The sequence below is a fragment of the Oncorhynchus gorbuscha genome, linkage group LG07 (assembly GCF_021184085.1).
Source record: "Oncorhynchus gorbuscha isolate QuinsamMale2020 ecotype Even-year linkage group LG07, OgorEven_v1.0, whole genome shotgun sequence".
Lineage (NCBI taxonomy): Eukaryota > Metazoa > Chordata > Actinopteri > Salmoniformes > Salmonidae > Oncorhynchus > Oncorhynchus gorbuscha.
The window spans coordinates 33,174,576-33,191,517 of NC_060179.1; the positions used below are offsets into that span (position 1 = coordinate 33,174,576).

Here is a 16,942-nt window from a genome sequence, read left to right on the forward strand (position 1 = left end):
AAGTGGGAGAACTTGCACAATTGGTGGCTGACTAAATACATTTTTCCCCCAATATGTCAAATATGTAAACTGAAAACACTGTGTGACGTTCTGGGGCCACCTAATGACTCAGTTTTTTTTTTGCCGGCATAACCTATGAAATCTCACGTGAAAAATATTGACATGTGCAAATTTGAATCCACATGTGAAAGGTCACGTGAAAATCAACATTTGAAACTTCATGTGAAACATCATCACATGTAAAAGTGTTCCAAAACCACATGATTTCACATGTGAAATAAAATGTTACATGTGCAAAACGTGGAAATTTCACATCTGAAATCATGTGGGGGGTTTTCTATAAGGGAGGGTCAAAAATTGAGAAAAGGAGAAGACTGTTTTCTTAAGAGAGACAATACAAGGATTGACAAGACTAAAATGAAAAGATGATTTAAAAATCATGGGTCACCTTACTTTAAACAACAACGATGTGAAAAAATAGTATAAAACTGAATCATTTACAGTGGTATCTGAGAGAATAACTGTATAAAATGTGTCATTCTTGTAGTTAATAGTCGTATTTAAAAAAAAATTACATCAGTAGTTTAATAAACATGCGATATCATATTAACCATTAGAACATCATTTTTGTGTTCCTGGCGTCTCGACACTAATCACCTAACCTGCATGTCTTTTAGAATATAGAAAAATTGTGGAGTTATTTTTCCCTTTCAAGTTGTTGCTCGCTCACAAAGTTTGCAAAGGGGTTCTGCAAAGGGTTCTCTTTCAAAGCTTTACCACTACAGACCACTTTTTTTAATTTTAAATTTCCTTTAAGTCGTCAGCTCTTTGCACAAGAAGGTGAGTTTTTTCTTTTCAAAATACCACAGAGCATGTAAAGAGGTTCGGGGGGGGGAGAAAGTTAAATAAAAAGCTCTTTAAAATGGTATTTATAAAGAAAAAGACAAACAGTGTCCCTGTTGAAAATAAAAGCATACTGAAATCCATTCTGATGACAGTTGGAAGAATGCATGGCTTTATGAAGGACTTGAGCTCCATTTTTGCCGTATCTTTTAACCACGATTATTTACTTAAAAACACAAACGAGGGCCCCAGTCTGGCATTGTGGATGGCAGTCCTTTGATTGGGGCTCTAAGGCTTGAATTCTTAACTAATAAATTGTTCCACGCCTTTGTCTGAGGCATTAACGGCAGTGGTCTGCGTTTTTCTTTCTCTAATCTCAAGAATGTGCCAGCCTCTTGAGAAGCACAGGGCTTCCCTCCTCTCTGAGAGTGGGCTCCTCATTTTGTTTTCTTAGACGGCTCCCCAGATTGACAGGCCTCATCGTTGGGCCCTCTCCTCAGCCATCTGTTTGCACTGATTCTGTCCCAGCGCATCAAAGTCAATCAAAGCCGCAAAGCATTTTAAACGACACACACCCAACCATACAGCATGTGAGAAATAAGGCTAACTTTCATCGACCCCACAGAAAAAGATTGTTAGGAACTCCCGTGTTTGTGTGTATGGTTTTCCATGTTGGGTGACCTGAGATGGATCCCTTAGCTCATAGCACAGGTATGAGCAGCGTAGCTATGTTCTGCTCCAGCTCTGAGAACACCTCGGTGAGTAATTTCACCCCAACATAGGTCAGTCTTTTTTGGTCATGTGGTCTAAGCCTTTTAGTGCCATCTCTTGACATCGAAGGAATCACCTGTAGTGAATACAGAAATCGCAGCCCAGTGAGCAAAAGCCTAGGAATCATTACAGGGAGCTAATACAAGACTTTGAGTTTCAGACAAGGTTACTCATGCAAGAGTTGTTCACCGAACCACATCTGTTCCAACTGCATCTATAGCTTACAGTGTGAAACCGTGCTTTTTACAGTCTCTGGTGTGAACCTGTTAAATATCAACAGAAATATTAGATGCTGTTGATACAATTCATCAATTAATTTTGAATCGTGGAATAAACAGCATTTTAGGATGTGTGAATGTGATGATTGGAAAATAGGTGTGGCAGGCCTGTCTATTCAGGTTCAACCCCTGAAGGAAGCTAGACAGTCAGGGCTCAACAACAATAAAATCCAAACATTATTATGATTATTATCATGCTATTAGATCCCTGAATACAAACATATTTTATAAAAGCAGCCCTATAAAAAGCAGTCTCTTTTCATTAAACTTTTAGGCAGTAAAATCTGAGTAGCCTGGTTCAGACCAATGATGTGTTTAAACCCTGGATTGCTGATGCTATGTATTGGTCATTGAGAGGTTTTGAAGCCGCCGGACGGCCATATTGGCAGTCCTCCACCAGAAAGAATGGAATTCCATAATATTTTAATTCAATGTTTCAAGGACAAAATTATGTGTATTTAAGTATTTTTGGATGTAGTGGGAACAGTAACAGTACTCTCTTTTTATATTTATATATATATATTTTTAATTTATTATTATTTATTTGTACGTTGAGCTAACATCATTTTAAAGTATGCATTAAGGTGTCTGTAATTGTGTCAAAAACGAATGTAGACACGAATAAATGCATTTTTATAGCTTCCAAAATCTTTTTCTTGTGTTTTTTTGTTGTTGTTTTACAATGGAGGAGTACCAAGATGGCTGCGCGGTGGCTCCAATACAGCGCAACAGTCAGTCATCCAGGTTTTATGTAGGCTATATTATTGATAAAGACTTGGTAACAAATCGCAATTTCAATAATGTAACCCCTTGACTTTTTCCACATTTTGTTACGTTAGAGCCTTATTCTAAAATCGATTAAATAGTTGTTTTCGTCAACAATCTACACAATACACCATAATGACAAAGCAAACACAGGTTTTTGCAAATGTATAAAAACAAATCAACTGAAATGTCACATTTACATAAGTATTCAGACCCTTCACTCAGTACTTTGTTGAAGCACCTTTGGCACTGACTACAGCCTTGAGTCTTCTTGGGTATGGCGCTACAAGCTTGGCACACCTGTATTTGGGGAGTTTGTCCCATTCTTCTCTGCAGATCCTCTCAAGCTCTGTCAGTTTGGAAGGTGAGTGTTGCTGCACAGCTATTTTCCGGTCTCTCCAGAGTCCTGAAGAGTTGGGGCTCTGGCTAGGCTACTCAAGGACATTCAGAGACTTGTCCCCGAAGCCACTCCTGCGTTGGCTTGGCTGTTGTCCTGTTGGAAGGTGGAACCTTCACCCCAGTCGGAGGTCCTGAGCAATCTGGGGCAGGTTTTGAAGGATCTCTGTACTTTGCTCCATTCATCTTTCCGTCGATCATGACTAGTCTCCCACATGACTAGTCTCCCAGTCTCTGCCACTGAAAAACATCCCCACAGCATGATGCTGCCACCCCCATGCTTCACAATAGGGATGGTGCCAGGTTTCATCCAGACGTGACGCTAGGCATTCAGGCCAAAGTGTTCAATCTTGTTTTCATCAGACCAGAGAATCTTGTTTCTCATGGTCTGAGAGTCTTTAGGTGCCTTTTGGCAAACTCCAAGTGGCCTGTCGTGTGCCTTTTACTTCAGAGTGGCTTCTGTCAGGCCACTCTACCATAAAGGCCTGATTGGTGGAGTGCTGCCGAGATGGTTGTCCTTCTGGAAGGTTTTCCCATCTCCACAGAGGAACATTGGAGCTCTGTCAGAGTGACCATCGGGTTCTTGGTCACATCCCTGACCAAGGCCCTTCTCCCTCGATTGTTCAGTTTGTTCGGGCGGGCAGCTCTAGGAAGAGTCTTGGTGGCTCCAAACTTCTTTGATTTAAGAATTATGGAGGCCACTTTTGTCTTGGGGACTTTCAATTCTGCAGAAATGTTTTGTTACCCTTCCCCAGATCTGTGCCTCGACAGAATCCTGTCTCAGAGCTTTACGGACAATTCCTTCGACCTTATGGCTTGGTTTTTGCTCTGAAATGCACTTGTCAACTGTGGGACCTTATATAGACAGGTGTGTGCCTTTCCAGATAATGTCCAATGAAATGAATTTACCCCAGGTGGACTCCAATCAACTTGTAAAAACATCTCAAGGATGACCAATGGAAACAGGATGCACCTGAGCTAAATTTAGTCTCAGAGCAAAGGGTCTGAATACTTATGTAAATAAGGTATTTCTGTTTTTATTTGGAATAAATTAGCTAAAATGTCTAAATGTTTTCGCTTAGTCATTATGGAGTGTTTTTTAACAATTCGACAGTGATGGATTTTTAAATTTTGTTTATGCGATGTTCATGTGCTACTCGGAAGTAGGAAACTCTGAAATATACTATTTGTTAACTGGTTGTAGTTATACACGTGCTGCGTTTAAAGAATCAGCAAGACGAACATTTCAGAATTTCCTAGTTCTGACTAGTATGTGAATGCGGCAGAACGTTCTTTTTCGCGACAAATGGAAACAGCGTTTTTCGAATAAATGATGAAGGGACGCGGGGCACTTGATAACGTTCCACTCTACAATTAATTATATATCTCTACTGCTTGCTAAATCAATTTTTTAAGTATAAAAATGATGTTACTTTGCAGAACTAGGATTGTCCTGACTTTCAAGATTCCCTTGAATCTTGTCGCCTTGCTAATCTGGTTGGCTGGCAAACTTCACCATCCATTTATTTCAGAACAGGAGTGCATGTTTCACCATGGCAAGAAACATGGTGATAAATTGGCGCATGTAAATTATTAGAATATGGCAAATAGCCTATTAGTCAATGATTGCATTCTATCAATGCTGGCTTTCTCAGGCTACCTGAGACATTAAACAGATAGGTGGGAGGACATACAGGTTGTCGCCAATGTATTAAAGCGCAATTTGCATAAATGGATAATCGAAACACTTCAGATTTCTATTAAACACTAATAGATTTCTATTATTCCATGCTATCCGGGATCCTTGGGACAGCACTACCCCATTGAAGTTGACATTTAGAATGATTGGGGTAAGGGTTAAGTTTAGGGTAGGGCTGTTTAGGGTAGTATTTTTATTAGACACTAGTAGGTTTTTAGAGAAAATTAGATGTGTGTGTGTGACGTCATTTCGTCCAGCTGTTTGTTTTGTCGACAGAAGATAAGCTATTCAAATGAAAACGCAGCCTAAGCAGGCACTTGTCACATGTTTTCTATGTGAACTTTGTAAATGTTGACAAAATATCTCTGGACAAGTTAATGGAAACAAACCAAGTTTTCATCAAGAGTTTTTATACTGTATATAAAAAAAGTATGACAGCTGTGATGGAAACAGCAAGTTTCGGTACAATTTGTTTAATGCCGACAATATAAATTGTTCGTTTTACATGGTGGGATCTTTTTGTGCCAGTAAAATTAATTATGCAAGAAATGTCGATTGAATATTGATATAATAACCATCATATCGAAGTAAACTTGGGAGTTACGCGATGGTATGGTGTGTGGTCCTCCCTTTATGACTCGAGAAACCATGCAGTTTAGCCTATTAGGCCAGGGGTTCCCAAACTTTTTCACTAAGGGGCCAGGGGTTCCCACACTTTTTCACTAAAGGGCCCCCTTCCCCAGCATTGGGGAACATCCCTGACAAATCATAAATAGCTCTCTAAAGTATGCAATGAGTGACATGACAAGAGGAACTAATGATGCACTACCCAATTTCGAAATTGCACCTTGTGCATTCTTCTATTACAACTTTCAAGAGTACGTTTAAAGCTGGAATTAGTTCATTAAAAAAATATGGGGAGAAGGGGGACCTTCCTTCGCGCCCCACAGTTTGGGAACCACTGTTAAAGGCTACAGATGAAATAAATGATGTTGAACTTCACAGAGTGGTGAAAGTGCACGGTGAACTTGATGCTCCTTTCAAATAAATGTCGAGGGTCTTATTCTAGTGACATGACGACCAAAGCTTGATTTCCGTTTGACAAATACAAATATTATCGCTATTATCCATAATAATAATCTCATCACGTAGACTAGCCTACCAGCACAGTATACGCGAGCAATTGGCTAGAGTGCTCGTAGCAAAACCATAGTATGCACATTTGCTATTTTCCCAACGTTTTTTGTGACCAAACTATCAGTAGAGTTGAAAATGCGATGGAAACACATTGAACTTTAGATGTGTCTTCAGTAGAGAAACAGAAAAAATGTAAGCGAAAAATTAACCTACATTTGGTGTGAACTACGTCATCACGCACTGATTTTTATCCACAATCCGTTTAGTGGAAACACTCCGCTGGTGGGAAAATGCGCATAGTTTCTTTATGCAGATTCTAGAAAATTCGCATGAAAAACTGTCGCTAATTGGATGGAAACCTATCCACTGATTCAATTGATTAAGGAACTTGTTGGGATGGAGAGGAGGTGATGGAGGACTGCCTCCTTGGTTACTAAGTAACGTAACCATACAAACACTACCTCCAACAGATCACAATGCGGAAGGTTTGAATTTTACTCGTTGGTATTTTCCCCCGAATCATTTCGCTCATTTAATAGTTTTTGCAACAATTGTAGCAAGTGTCCTTTCCCGACACTATTTCAGACGCATGCATATTTAGCAAGTCGTTTATGTTAATTTACTTGTAACGTTAGCAGTTGCTTAGCAAAATGTAACAATGTAATGTTAGCTCGCTAGATGGCTAACTAACAAGTTACCTGGGCATCTTTCAGAGTGAGTGACATTATCGTAACGTCTTCAGAAAAGTTGTGCGTTATGCTTGTGATCTGAGAAACAATGTTTGAAAATACGGAAGTGCATTTGTCATAAACAGATAATGCATGGATTTAGATTTTTGGGTCCAACCATAGAAATTGATATGGTTATGAGTCTTCGAAGGGGCCACACGTAGCCCATTTGTCTGCCATAAAACAACAGAACAGATGCATGTCCCATTTGGCTAAATGCCTTTTTCAACGTGTGTACATTTCCACAATCGAAGGTCAGATTTACTAAGTCAAACTTTCCTCTCATTTTACAGGGCTTGAACTCAAAAGCAACCAGTGGAAAGTTAGCAATCACCTCAGTTGCTCTTCAAGACCATATCGCACGAAACTTGCAGCTTCAGAATTTGTCACTGTGTGACCCTGTGAAGACAAGATGGTGCCGAAGAGCCGCCACTGAAACACACTGCAAACGAAACCATGGAACTGTGACACAGAAAGGGCCCCAGCAACACGATGGAGAGGAGAAAGAGTATGTGCTTGACCCAGCAGCTCCACCACTGACATTAGGTAAGCTAGCAATCAATCAAATGTATTTTGCCTTGTTACATCAGCAGTTGGGAACTAGTTCAACAACACTTTGGGAACGAGGAGGTCTCATTGTAAGACCTGAGCTATTATGCATGACTTTTTTCATTTGTTGTTTATATTGAGTTGTTGTCTGCCTCTCCAGCCCAGAAACTGGGTTTGGTGCAGTCCCCAGCCAGAAAACTGACAGTAGATGAATGGAGTCAGGTCAAGTCGAGGTCTATTCATGAAGGGGACTCCAAGCAGCCCTGTGTGATCTGCAGGGAGGAGTTTCGCTTACAGACTCAGGTATTCCTCTGTTCACAATACCTGGTGTTTATTCTCAAGTCAGTCAGAGGACTATTTAAAAAAATAAAATAAAAAAGTTTTCACCCCTCTAGGGCAGCCCACTCCCCTTCCCAAACACACTCTCTCCCCCTCCCTTAGGTCCCTGTGTGTTCTAATCTGTGTAGACAACTGTACAAATTTACCCATACTGCCTCGGAACTCAACTGTGACACGATGATGTAGCAATCAGTGTGTTCCTGTGAGGGTCGTTCAGTCTTTTACACCTTTCTGATCCCCTTTTAAGATGCCAATCTCCTGAAGAATGTGGGGTAGAATAGACGGCCTTACAAAGCACAGTTTCCATAGATGCACGTGTAAATATTCATTTGAGGGAAAAATGTTAATTATAGCCTGCTAACAAGGGAAAGGGACAAATGTGACTCTTTGTGGATTTGTTGATCTGTTTGACAAAAACATGTTAAATGGGTTTGCTATTAGTGAAACTGCAATGATTTGAAATGGTATTTTAAGAGGTTTAGCCATTTTTGCAGGCCTAAATCATGTCAACATCAATTATGGCTGATTATGATTTCAGCTATTTAACACTTTACTAACACCAACCACAGACCACAGACCATCCTTCCGTGGCCTCCAACTGCTTTTAAAATGCCAGTAAAACTAACCGCATGCTCTTCAACCGATTGCTGCCCGCACCCTCCTGCCCAACTAACATCACTACTCTGGACAGTTCTGACATAGAATATGTGGACAACTACAAATACCTAGGTGTCTGGTTAGGAGTAAACTCTCCTTCCAGACTCACATTAAGCCTCTCCAATCCAAAATTAAATCTAGAATTGGATTTCTATTATTTTGCAACAAAGCCTCCTTTACCTTTGCTGCCAAACACCCTCGTAAAACTGACTATCCTACCAATCCTTGACTTCAGCTATGTCATTTACAAAATAGCTTCCAACACTCTACTCAGCAAACTGGATGTAGTCTATCACAGTGCCATCCGCTTTGTCACCAAAGCCCCATATACTACCCACCACTGCGACCGTTGGCTGGTCCTCACTACATATTCGTCACCAAACCCACTGGCTCCAGGCCATGTATAAGTCTTTGCTAGGTAAAGCCATAGCAACACCCACCCGTAGCACGCACTCCAGCAGGTATATTTCACTGCTCATCCCCAAAGCCAACACTTCCTTTGGCTGCCTTTCCTTCCAGTTCTCTGCTGCCAATGACTGGAAACGAATTGCAAAAATCACTGAAGCTGGAGTCTTATATCTCCCTCACTAACTTTAAGCACCAGCTGTCAGAGCAACTCACAGATCACTGCACCTGTACATAGCCCATCTGTAAATATCCCATCCAACTACCTCATCCCCATACTGTATTTATTGATTTATTTATTGCTCTTTTGCACCCCAGTATTTCTATTCTCTACTTGCACATCATCATCTGTCATTCTAGTGTTAATGCTAAATTGTAATTATCTCGCCTCTATGGCCTATTTATTGCCTTACCTCCCTACTCTACATTTGCACACATTGTACATAGATTTTTCTATTGTGTTATTGACTGTACATTTGTTTGTGTAACTCTGTTGTTTTGTCGCACTGCTTTGCTTTATCTTGGCCAGGTCACAGTTGTAAATGAGAACTTGTTCAACTGGCTGAACTGGTTAAATAAAGGTGAAATAATAAATCTATAAAAACAGTACCATGTAAAAACATTCAGAAGTGGCTCAAAAACGGTCTCTCGGTTTCCCAGTCCTCCATATTCAGCCTCTCTCTGTGAAGCTTGTGACCTGTGGGGTAAAGCAGACTTTGCTTGCAAGAGCTAAAATTCACTCCAGTCTAATGGCTTGTCGAGCTCCTAGATATAGATTGTGCACTGCAGGGGGGCCTTTCACTGGTGATGGAGTATGTTGGTTGGGCCAAAAACAATGGGAAATCAATATGGCTCCCCCTGCCCTGCAGAGCTTTGAGTACACTGGTTTGTGTGTGCCAATCACCATAGCTGGGGCTGCTGTCTCCTCTCTCCTTGTGAGTGCAGACGACAAAAGAGTCTGTGGGAGGTGGAGGAGAGGAGACTGCAGCCCCAGGTCCCAGCCCTCCCAGCATGGGCTCGCTGACTCCCACTGGCTCCTGAGCAAATAGTACAACACACACACACACACACACACACACACACACACACACACACACACACACACACACACACACACACACACGTTATGTTCTTCTATCCTCATGGGGACCTCACATTTATTTCTATTCAAAATCCTATTTTCCCAAACCATAACCTCAACCCCTTACCCTAATTGTAACCCTAAGCTTAAAATAGGCTTTGTCCTCATAGGGATGTGGGGACTTTTGAATAGAAGACACACACACACCTCTCACAGGACTCACCAAAAACACTTAAGAGATGTTGAAAACCAATACATACACACCAGCATACCCAGGAGGCTCTGCATGCCACAATCATTTCAAAACGACAAGTCATTCAGTGAAATGCCAAGGGAATTTCAGACGTATAAGAGGGACCGATTTAAAAATGAAAAATCTAGTTAAGGCTAAAGCTGATTTAATTGAAATATAACTATATTTATATAAGTGATTATAATGCATAAGTATACTGTATAATATTCAACAATCAACACTAATAATGATATTCATATTGTGTCTAGGTTTTGCTCTCCTGCTCCCATGTGTTTCACAGAGCCTGTCTGCAGGCCTTTGAGAGGTTTTCAGGCAGGAAGTGCTGTCCTATGTGCAGGAAGGAGCAGTATGAGACCAGAGTGATTCACGATGGAGCTCGCCTCTTCAAAGAGAGGTGTGCCATCAGGTAAACATCTCCAGAGATTGGACTGCATGTTTCCTGGAATCCGGCATGGACTAAAAAGCATACTCAATGGAGATTCCCCACTGAGAATGATTTTTAATCCTAGACTAATTTTAGGCCTAATCTAGATCCAGGAAAGCCATACCTTATTGATCAAGTTACCATGTTCACCCTGTGTTAGGCCTGTACCCTTGCTGTTTTACCTACTTAAATGTTTTTCATATGGTCAATGATAGAATTCAAGCGTGTTGGCGTGGCTATGTTGTTCGGAAGTGGTACGGACATATGAAGAAAACAGTTCCCCCAAAAGACAAACAGCTACGACGAAAATTCTTTGAGACAAAGGTAATTTTAGCAACTGTGTCATTTAGGAGTAGGGTTGAGGTCAATTCCTTTTCGAGTCAGTCAATTCAGGAAGTAAACTGAAATTCTCAAGAGATACATTTTTGGGGGGAATTTCAGTTGATTTCCGGAATGGAAAAGCAATTCAACCCAACCCTGATGAGGAGGGACTGATATGTGTATTATGTACACTGATTATGAAAGATGTAAACATCAAACCCCTGAGAAGGTTCCACATCATGTACAGTTGAAGTCTGAAGTTTACATACACCTTTGTCAAATACATTTAAACTCAGTTTTTCCCCTGTCTTAGGTGAGTTAGGATCACCACTTTATTTTAAGAATGTGAAATGTCAGAATAATTGTAGAGAAAATGATTTCTTTCAGCTTTTATTTCTTTCATCACTTTTCCATTGGGTCAGAAGTTTACATACACTGAATTACTATTTGGTAGCGTTGCCTTTAAATTGTTTAACTTTGATCAAACGTTTCAGGTAGCCTTCCACAAGCTTCCCACAATAAGTTGGGTGAATTTTGTAACGGAGTCAGGTTTGTAGGCCTCCTTGCTCACACACAACTTTTCAGTTCTGCCCACAAATGTTCTATAGGATTGAGGTCAGGGCTTTGTGATGGCCACTCCAGTACCTTGACTCTGTTGTCCTTAAGTAATTTTGCCACAACTTTGGAAGTATGGTTGGTGTCATTGTCCATTTGGAACCAAACTTTAACTTCCTGACTAATTTCTTTAGATGTTGCTTCAAAATATCCACATAATTGTCCTACCTCATGATGCCATCTATTTTGTGAAGTTCACCAGTCCCTTCTGCAGCAAAGCACCCCCACAACATGATGGAGCCACCGCCGTGCTTCACGGTTGGGATGGTGTTCTTCGACTTACAAGCCTCCCCCTTTTTCCTCCAGACATAACAATGGTCATTATGGCCAGTTTTGTTTCATCAGACCAGAGGACATTTCTCCAAAAAGTACGATCTTTGTCCCCATGTGTAGTTGCAAACCGTAGTCTGGCATTGTTATGGCGGTTTTGGAACAGTGGCTTCTTCCTTGCGGAGCAGCCTTTCAGGTTATGTTGATATAGGACTCTTTTACTGTGGATATAGATACTTTTGTACCGGTTTCCTTCAGCATCTTCACAAGTTCCTTTGCTGTTGTTCTGGGATTGATTTGCACTTTTCTCACCAAAGTACGTTAATCTCTAGGAGACAGAATGCATCTCCTTCCTGAGCGGTTGGATGGCTGCGGGGTCCCATGGTGTTTATACTTACATACTATTGTTTGTACAGATGAACGTGGTACCTTCAGGCGTTTGGAAATTTCTCCCAAGGATGAACCAGACTTGTGGAGGTCTACAATTTTTTTCTGAGGCCTTGGCTGATTTCTTTAGATTTTCCTATGATGTCAAGCAAAGAGGCACTGAGTTTGAAGGTAGACCTTGAAATACATCCACAGGTACACCTACAATTGACTCAAATTATGTCAATTTGCCTATCAGAAGCTTCTAAAGCCACGACATCATTTTTCAGAATTTTACAAGCTGTATAAAGGCACAGTCAACTTAATGTATGTAAACTTCTGACCCACTGGAATTGTGATACAGTGAGTTAAGGGAAATAATCTGTCTAAACAATTGTTGGAAAAATGACTTGTCCTAAGACTTGCCAAAACTAGTTTAACAAGAAATTTGTGGAATGGTTGAAAAATGAGTTAATGACTTCAACATAAGTGTATGTAAACTTCTGACTTTAACTGTAGTTCTTCTACTTACTATATACTGAACAATGCCATGTAGGGTCAAAACATGTGCCCTTATCTGGTGAGTCGGTCCACTGGTGACTACCAGGTCACATTGCAGAGGCTTTCCCCACTCCTATAAGCTTTTGTCCCAAATGGCACCCTTTTCCCCATAGTGCACTGCTTTTGACCAGAGGTAATAGGGTGCCATTTGGGATGCAAGTCTCCATTCTTCCTGAAACTCACCCTGCCAGACATTCCTCACCTATTTAGCAGTGGTGGACTTTAGGTTGCCGTGATTGACGGATCGACAGCAGATCTGATCCCAGGTCAGTGTGGAGTGGACACTGGCATCGGTGGAGGTGCAGGGTAGGGGAACCCAACTCTAAGCAGCTTCAGAGGGCCTTTGATGCCATGTGAATCATACACTGTTTGTAAACTAATTACGAAGAGTGTGTGTTTTGGTCAAACAGTCTGGACATTCCAGGGTCAACACAAAAGCAAGGGCCCACTGTGTGTTTGTCTGTGTGCTTGCACCCCCCCCTCGGGAAGAGGGGGTTGAGGGAGGGTGCATATTTGTGGCAGGTTCCCTGGTTGTCATTTGCACTGGCTTTCTTCACTGTCCCACTTAAGAACTAAAATATTCCACAGGATTTGACTTTGATCTGAGGACAGAATACACATTATAAAGGGGTTAGTCCTTTCAGCTTTGGCTGGCTGTTGGTGGGTTCCAGCAACTGGATGGGGGCCTATCGACACTAAGGCCTCTGCCTTCTCTAGTCTGTGGCTCCCTGGAAAAGGATAGATTGCCACCTAGTGAGACTGAAATCTCCCCCTCCACGGTGCTGACTTACCTCGGACTGTAGTGGTGATTTGCAGAGACACAGCTGAATAGTAAACGCGCTTGAGAAGCACATATACTGATTTTACTGGGATATTTGTGTAAGCTATATTTGGGATGTCTAACAAATGCAGCCAGTTCCCTATATAGTGCACTGCTTTTGCATTGGGCTCTGGTAAAAAGTAGTGCACTGTATGGGAATAGGGTTCCATTTGGGACTCATCCTTGGTTAGGGGTCCATTCCATCACTAGCCTTTCTGATAGCTAATTAAAGAGATGCCACTCATGTCCCTCTGTCTAGAGCACTTTGTAATCAGAGTGCTTCAGTGGGTTCAGAGAGACCGATATTACGAGTGACGCCTTGATTACGCCCAACTTGTAATGTGCTCGGAGAGGTCAATGTCCTACCCACAATCCCCTTCTCTCATCCTCCATCTATAAACACTGCTTTAGCATGTCACGTAAACACGAGCAGCAATTTTATTGGTCTAATTAACTCTGTTGGAAAACATTAGCCCCATCCTGGTGACGGCCACGTCAAGGATGGGGATTGTCAGCTCCGAGGAATCTGAGACCGAGTAGGACTTCCTCCATCACACAGAGACAAGTTGAGTCCCAATGGCATCCTATTCTCTATGTAGTGCACTACTTTTGACCAGAGCCCTGTGGGCCCTGGTCAAAAGTATTGCACTACCGTGGGAATGTCAACATGTCTGTCATCCTCACGGTAAAGCCGCAGTTGCTCCCAGGCAGAAAAGCCTTTAAGATATTCTAGTTTTCAGTCTTATCAGGTGATTCCGATGACCAGCTTTCCATTTTTAGCTTTTTGAGGTCCGACCCTAAGTCAACACATTAAGGAGGATAACTGCTGACATCAAGATGGATTGCGGTGAGACAACGCCATTCCCTCCCCCATTCCTTTGTTCCCCTTGCTCTGTCCCTTTTCCTTGTCCTCTGCAGTGAAACAAGGCAAAGTTCACCAGGGCCCGTGTTGTTTGCCTTCACTGTGGAAAAGTCAGCCCATAAAACTTCATCTGAATGGCTAACAGTTGTTTAATTAGTGATAAAAGCCCAGCAATAAAGTACTTGGGATGTCACTGTGACATGAGCGAGCTCGGTGGGGCAGCCTGAGGGATGGCCTTTGTTTGTGTGCACGTTTCCCAGCACCAGCTATCTTTTCACTGGTTTCCATACATTTTCCTTGTAAGTCTGAGACGTGTCGGTATCGATCTGGCCTGTTAAACAACTTGACTTTGTCAGCAGGCTTCAAGTATTACAATATAGCACCAATTACATCTGATGAAGAAACGGAACTCTATTTGGTGTCCTATTGAATGATTCCCCTTTGTGTAACTAAATTGTTTCCAATTAGTTGCAGGAGTTGAATGACAGCTTTGTCCAATACTGTCATATGGACGTAGAGGCTTTCCTGAACGATATCAACCAGTCGGTGTCATCAAGCAGAAGAGTGTTCCATCAGTTTGAGAGAGAGCACGTCTCGGAGCCGCAGGAAGACGACTGGCAAAAAATACAGGAAAAGGTTTGGAGTAGGGTTGCAAAATTCCTGTAACATTCTCAGGCTTTCCGGAAATCTCCACGTAGGATTTCTGGACAACCTGAACATTTTGGGAATTGTGCAACCCTACTGTGGAAAAACTCACCATACAAATACCATGGTGCACTATCAAAAAGACTCTCATGAAGTCCTAATCCTGGTCTAATTCTCCCTGTAGCCATGCCATTCATTCAACATGCTAATGCTTGTCCAGGAGAGGCTGTGCTGCAGCTGCTACACAAAGTCAAATCTCCTAGAAATTATCATTCACTTCATTCCAAATGAATGAAGGAAATAATCCTCTGTGTTTACAAGAAAACAGAGCCAGTCTAATAATGCACGCCAACCCTTTCATCGTCCCGTCTGAGCCATCTGTACTGTGGTTCAAATTGAAAAGAGCTCTAGATTTGCTGTTCCATAGGCTCTGTTGTACAGCATATAGGGCCTTTCAATGCCAGCCAATGGAGTTTCCCACAATCCCACAGGTTGAAAAGGGTGTTTATATATATATATATCGTGTTAAAAGGTTGTGCGCAGGGCAACAGGTGTTGCTCAACCTTGACTCGTACAGAGAGAATCAAACAGTGAACTTACAGCGTGTTTATCACACACCGTGCACCTTCCTGGTGAAGGTAAACACCATAAATGTTGCAAAGCTCATTATCAAGCGTTTAAGCCTTGAGCGCGTTGACCGTTTTCTGAATAAAGGAAAGTTAATTATTGGTGGAGCTGCAGTAGATACCTGCCCCACAACGGTATCTCAGAGACACACGGCCAAACAATCAAGCTTGTGTGACACGCTAAACCAGATAATGTCCATTGAACTTAAGATAAAGGGGTGTGTATGGAAGCTATTGTGAGAGAAGATAGCCTTTAAATGTCTGGTAGCAGGGTTGGTGTAAATTCAGGAAGTAGATTGATTTCTATTCAACATTCTTCTCCTAGAGGCATTGAGGAAAATTGGAATGGTATTGACCCGACGTGGTAGTGTGGCGGTATTTTATTGAAGACAGCTTTTATTTTTTGGAATTCTGGTCCATCCCTACAGCCCTGTCTGTCTCCACTGTCACAGGTCATCCAGAGAGATACACAGGACTGTCCCATCTGTCTCACCGCTCTGTGCAGCGCCAGACTAGAGCCGGAGGCAGGGAGGACACTCGCCCAACACCACAGCAACAGACGCACTGTGCTCCTGTCCTGCTCACACCTCTTCCACCAGCCCTGCCTGGAAGCCTTCGAAGCCTTCTGTGTGGAGGGCCGACCTACATGTCCTCTGTGCAGGTCTCCCTACCACAAAATACTGGTCTGACCTCAGAATAGTTGATATAGAACTTCACAATATGAAAGATAGTTGGATGTAAGTAAAACATATACACTCCCCTACGTATGTATTTGGACAATGAAGCAAAAACTTTTAATTTGGCTCTATAAACCAGTATTTTGAATAAGATCAAATATCTTATGTGTATTTATATACATGTTTCACTGTTTAGAAATTGAAGTACTTTGTGTCTAGTCCCCCCCATTTGAAGGTGTCATAACTATTTGGACAAATTCACTTAGTGCATTAAAATGTCAAACCTTTAGTATTTGGTTGCACATTTCTAGAACGCAATGACATCAAGCTTGTGACTCTCCCAACTTGTTTTAGATTATGTAATGTTATGAGTCACTTTTTGTAAATAAGAATAGAATGTTTCTAAACACTTCTACATTAAGGTGGATGCTACCATGATTACGAATTAAATCGTAAATAATGAGGAAGTTGGATGCATATTGTGGCTTCAAAGTATTCAGATTCCTTGACTTTCCACATTGTTAGGTTACAGCCTTCTAAAATGGATTAAATAAATAATCCTCAGCAATCTACAGAACACCCCATAATGACAAAACAAAGTAAAAAAAAAAGTGTTTATATTACTTTATTGGAGTCCACCTGTGGTAAAATCAATTGACTGGACATTATTTGGAAAGACACACACCTGTCTATAAGGTCCCGCAAAAACCAAGCCATGAGGTCAAAGGAATGGTCCGTAGGGCTCCGAGACAGGATTGTGTCGATTGGGACAGCTCTGTGGAAGGGTAGCAAAACATTTCTGCAGCATTGATGGTTCCCAAGAACACAGTGGCCTCCATTTTTAAATGGAAGAA

At 41.6% G+C, this 16,942-nt stretch overlaps 1 protein-coding gene across 2 annotated transcripts; it reads left to right on the top strand.

Annotated features, from left to right (window-relative positions):
• Positions 1-6,126: 6,126 nt before the first annotated feature.
• On the top strand, positions 6,127-16,726 carry rnf32 (ring finger protein 32). Of its 2 annotated transcripts, XM_046355103.1 has the most exons (7): positions 6,127-6,374; positions 6,911-7,163; positions 7,327-7,469; positions 10,150-10,307; positions 10,541-10,649; positions 14,609-14,776; positions 15,864-16,726. In XM_046355103.1, the coding sequence occupies exons 1-7, from the start codon at positions 6,366-6,368 to the stop codon at positions 16,098-16,100; spliced, it is 1,077 nt and encodes a 358-aa protein (XP_046211059.1). In that variant the 5' UTR covers positions 6,127-6,365; the 3' UTR covers positions 16,101-16,726. The 2 variants fall into 2 exon arrangements, with proteins under 2 accessions (XP_046211059.1, XP_046211060.1); XM_046355104.1 differs by lacking the exon at positions 14,609-14,776 and having other exon boundaries at positions 6,160-6,374.
• Positions 16,727-16,942: the final 216 nt, after the last annotated feature.

Bases quoted from the DNA above. Each gene is read 5' to 3' on its own strand.
- rnf32 (XM_046355103.1), top strand. The intron at 7,470-10,149 runs GTATTCCTCTGT...TATTGTGTCTAG, and splicing joins AGTTTCGCTTACAGACTCAG to GTTTTGCTCTCCTGCTCCCA. The intron at 10,308-10,540 runs GTAAACATCTCC...GGTCAATGATAG, and splicing joins AAAGAGAGGTGTGCCATCAG to AATTCAAGCGTGTTGGCGTG.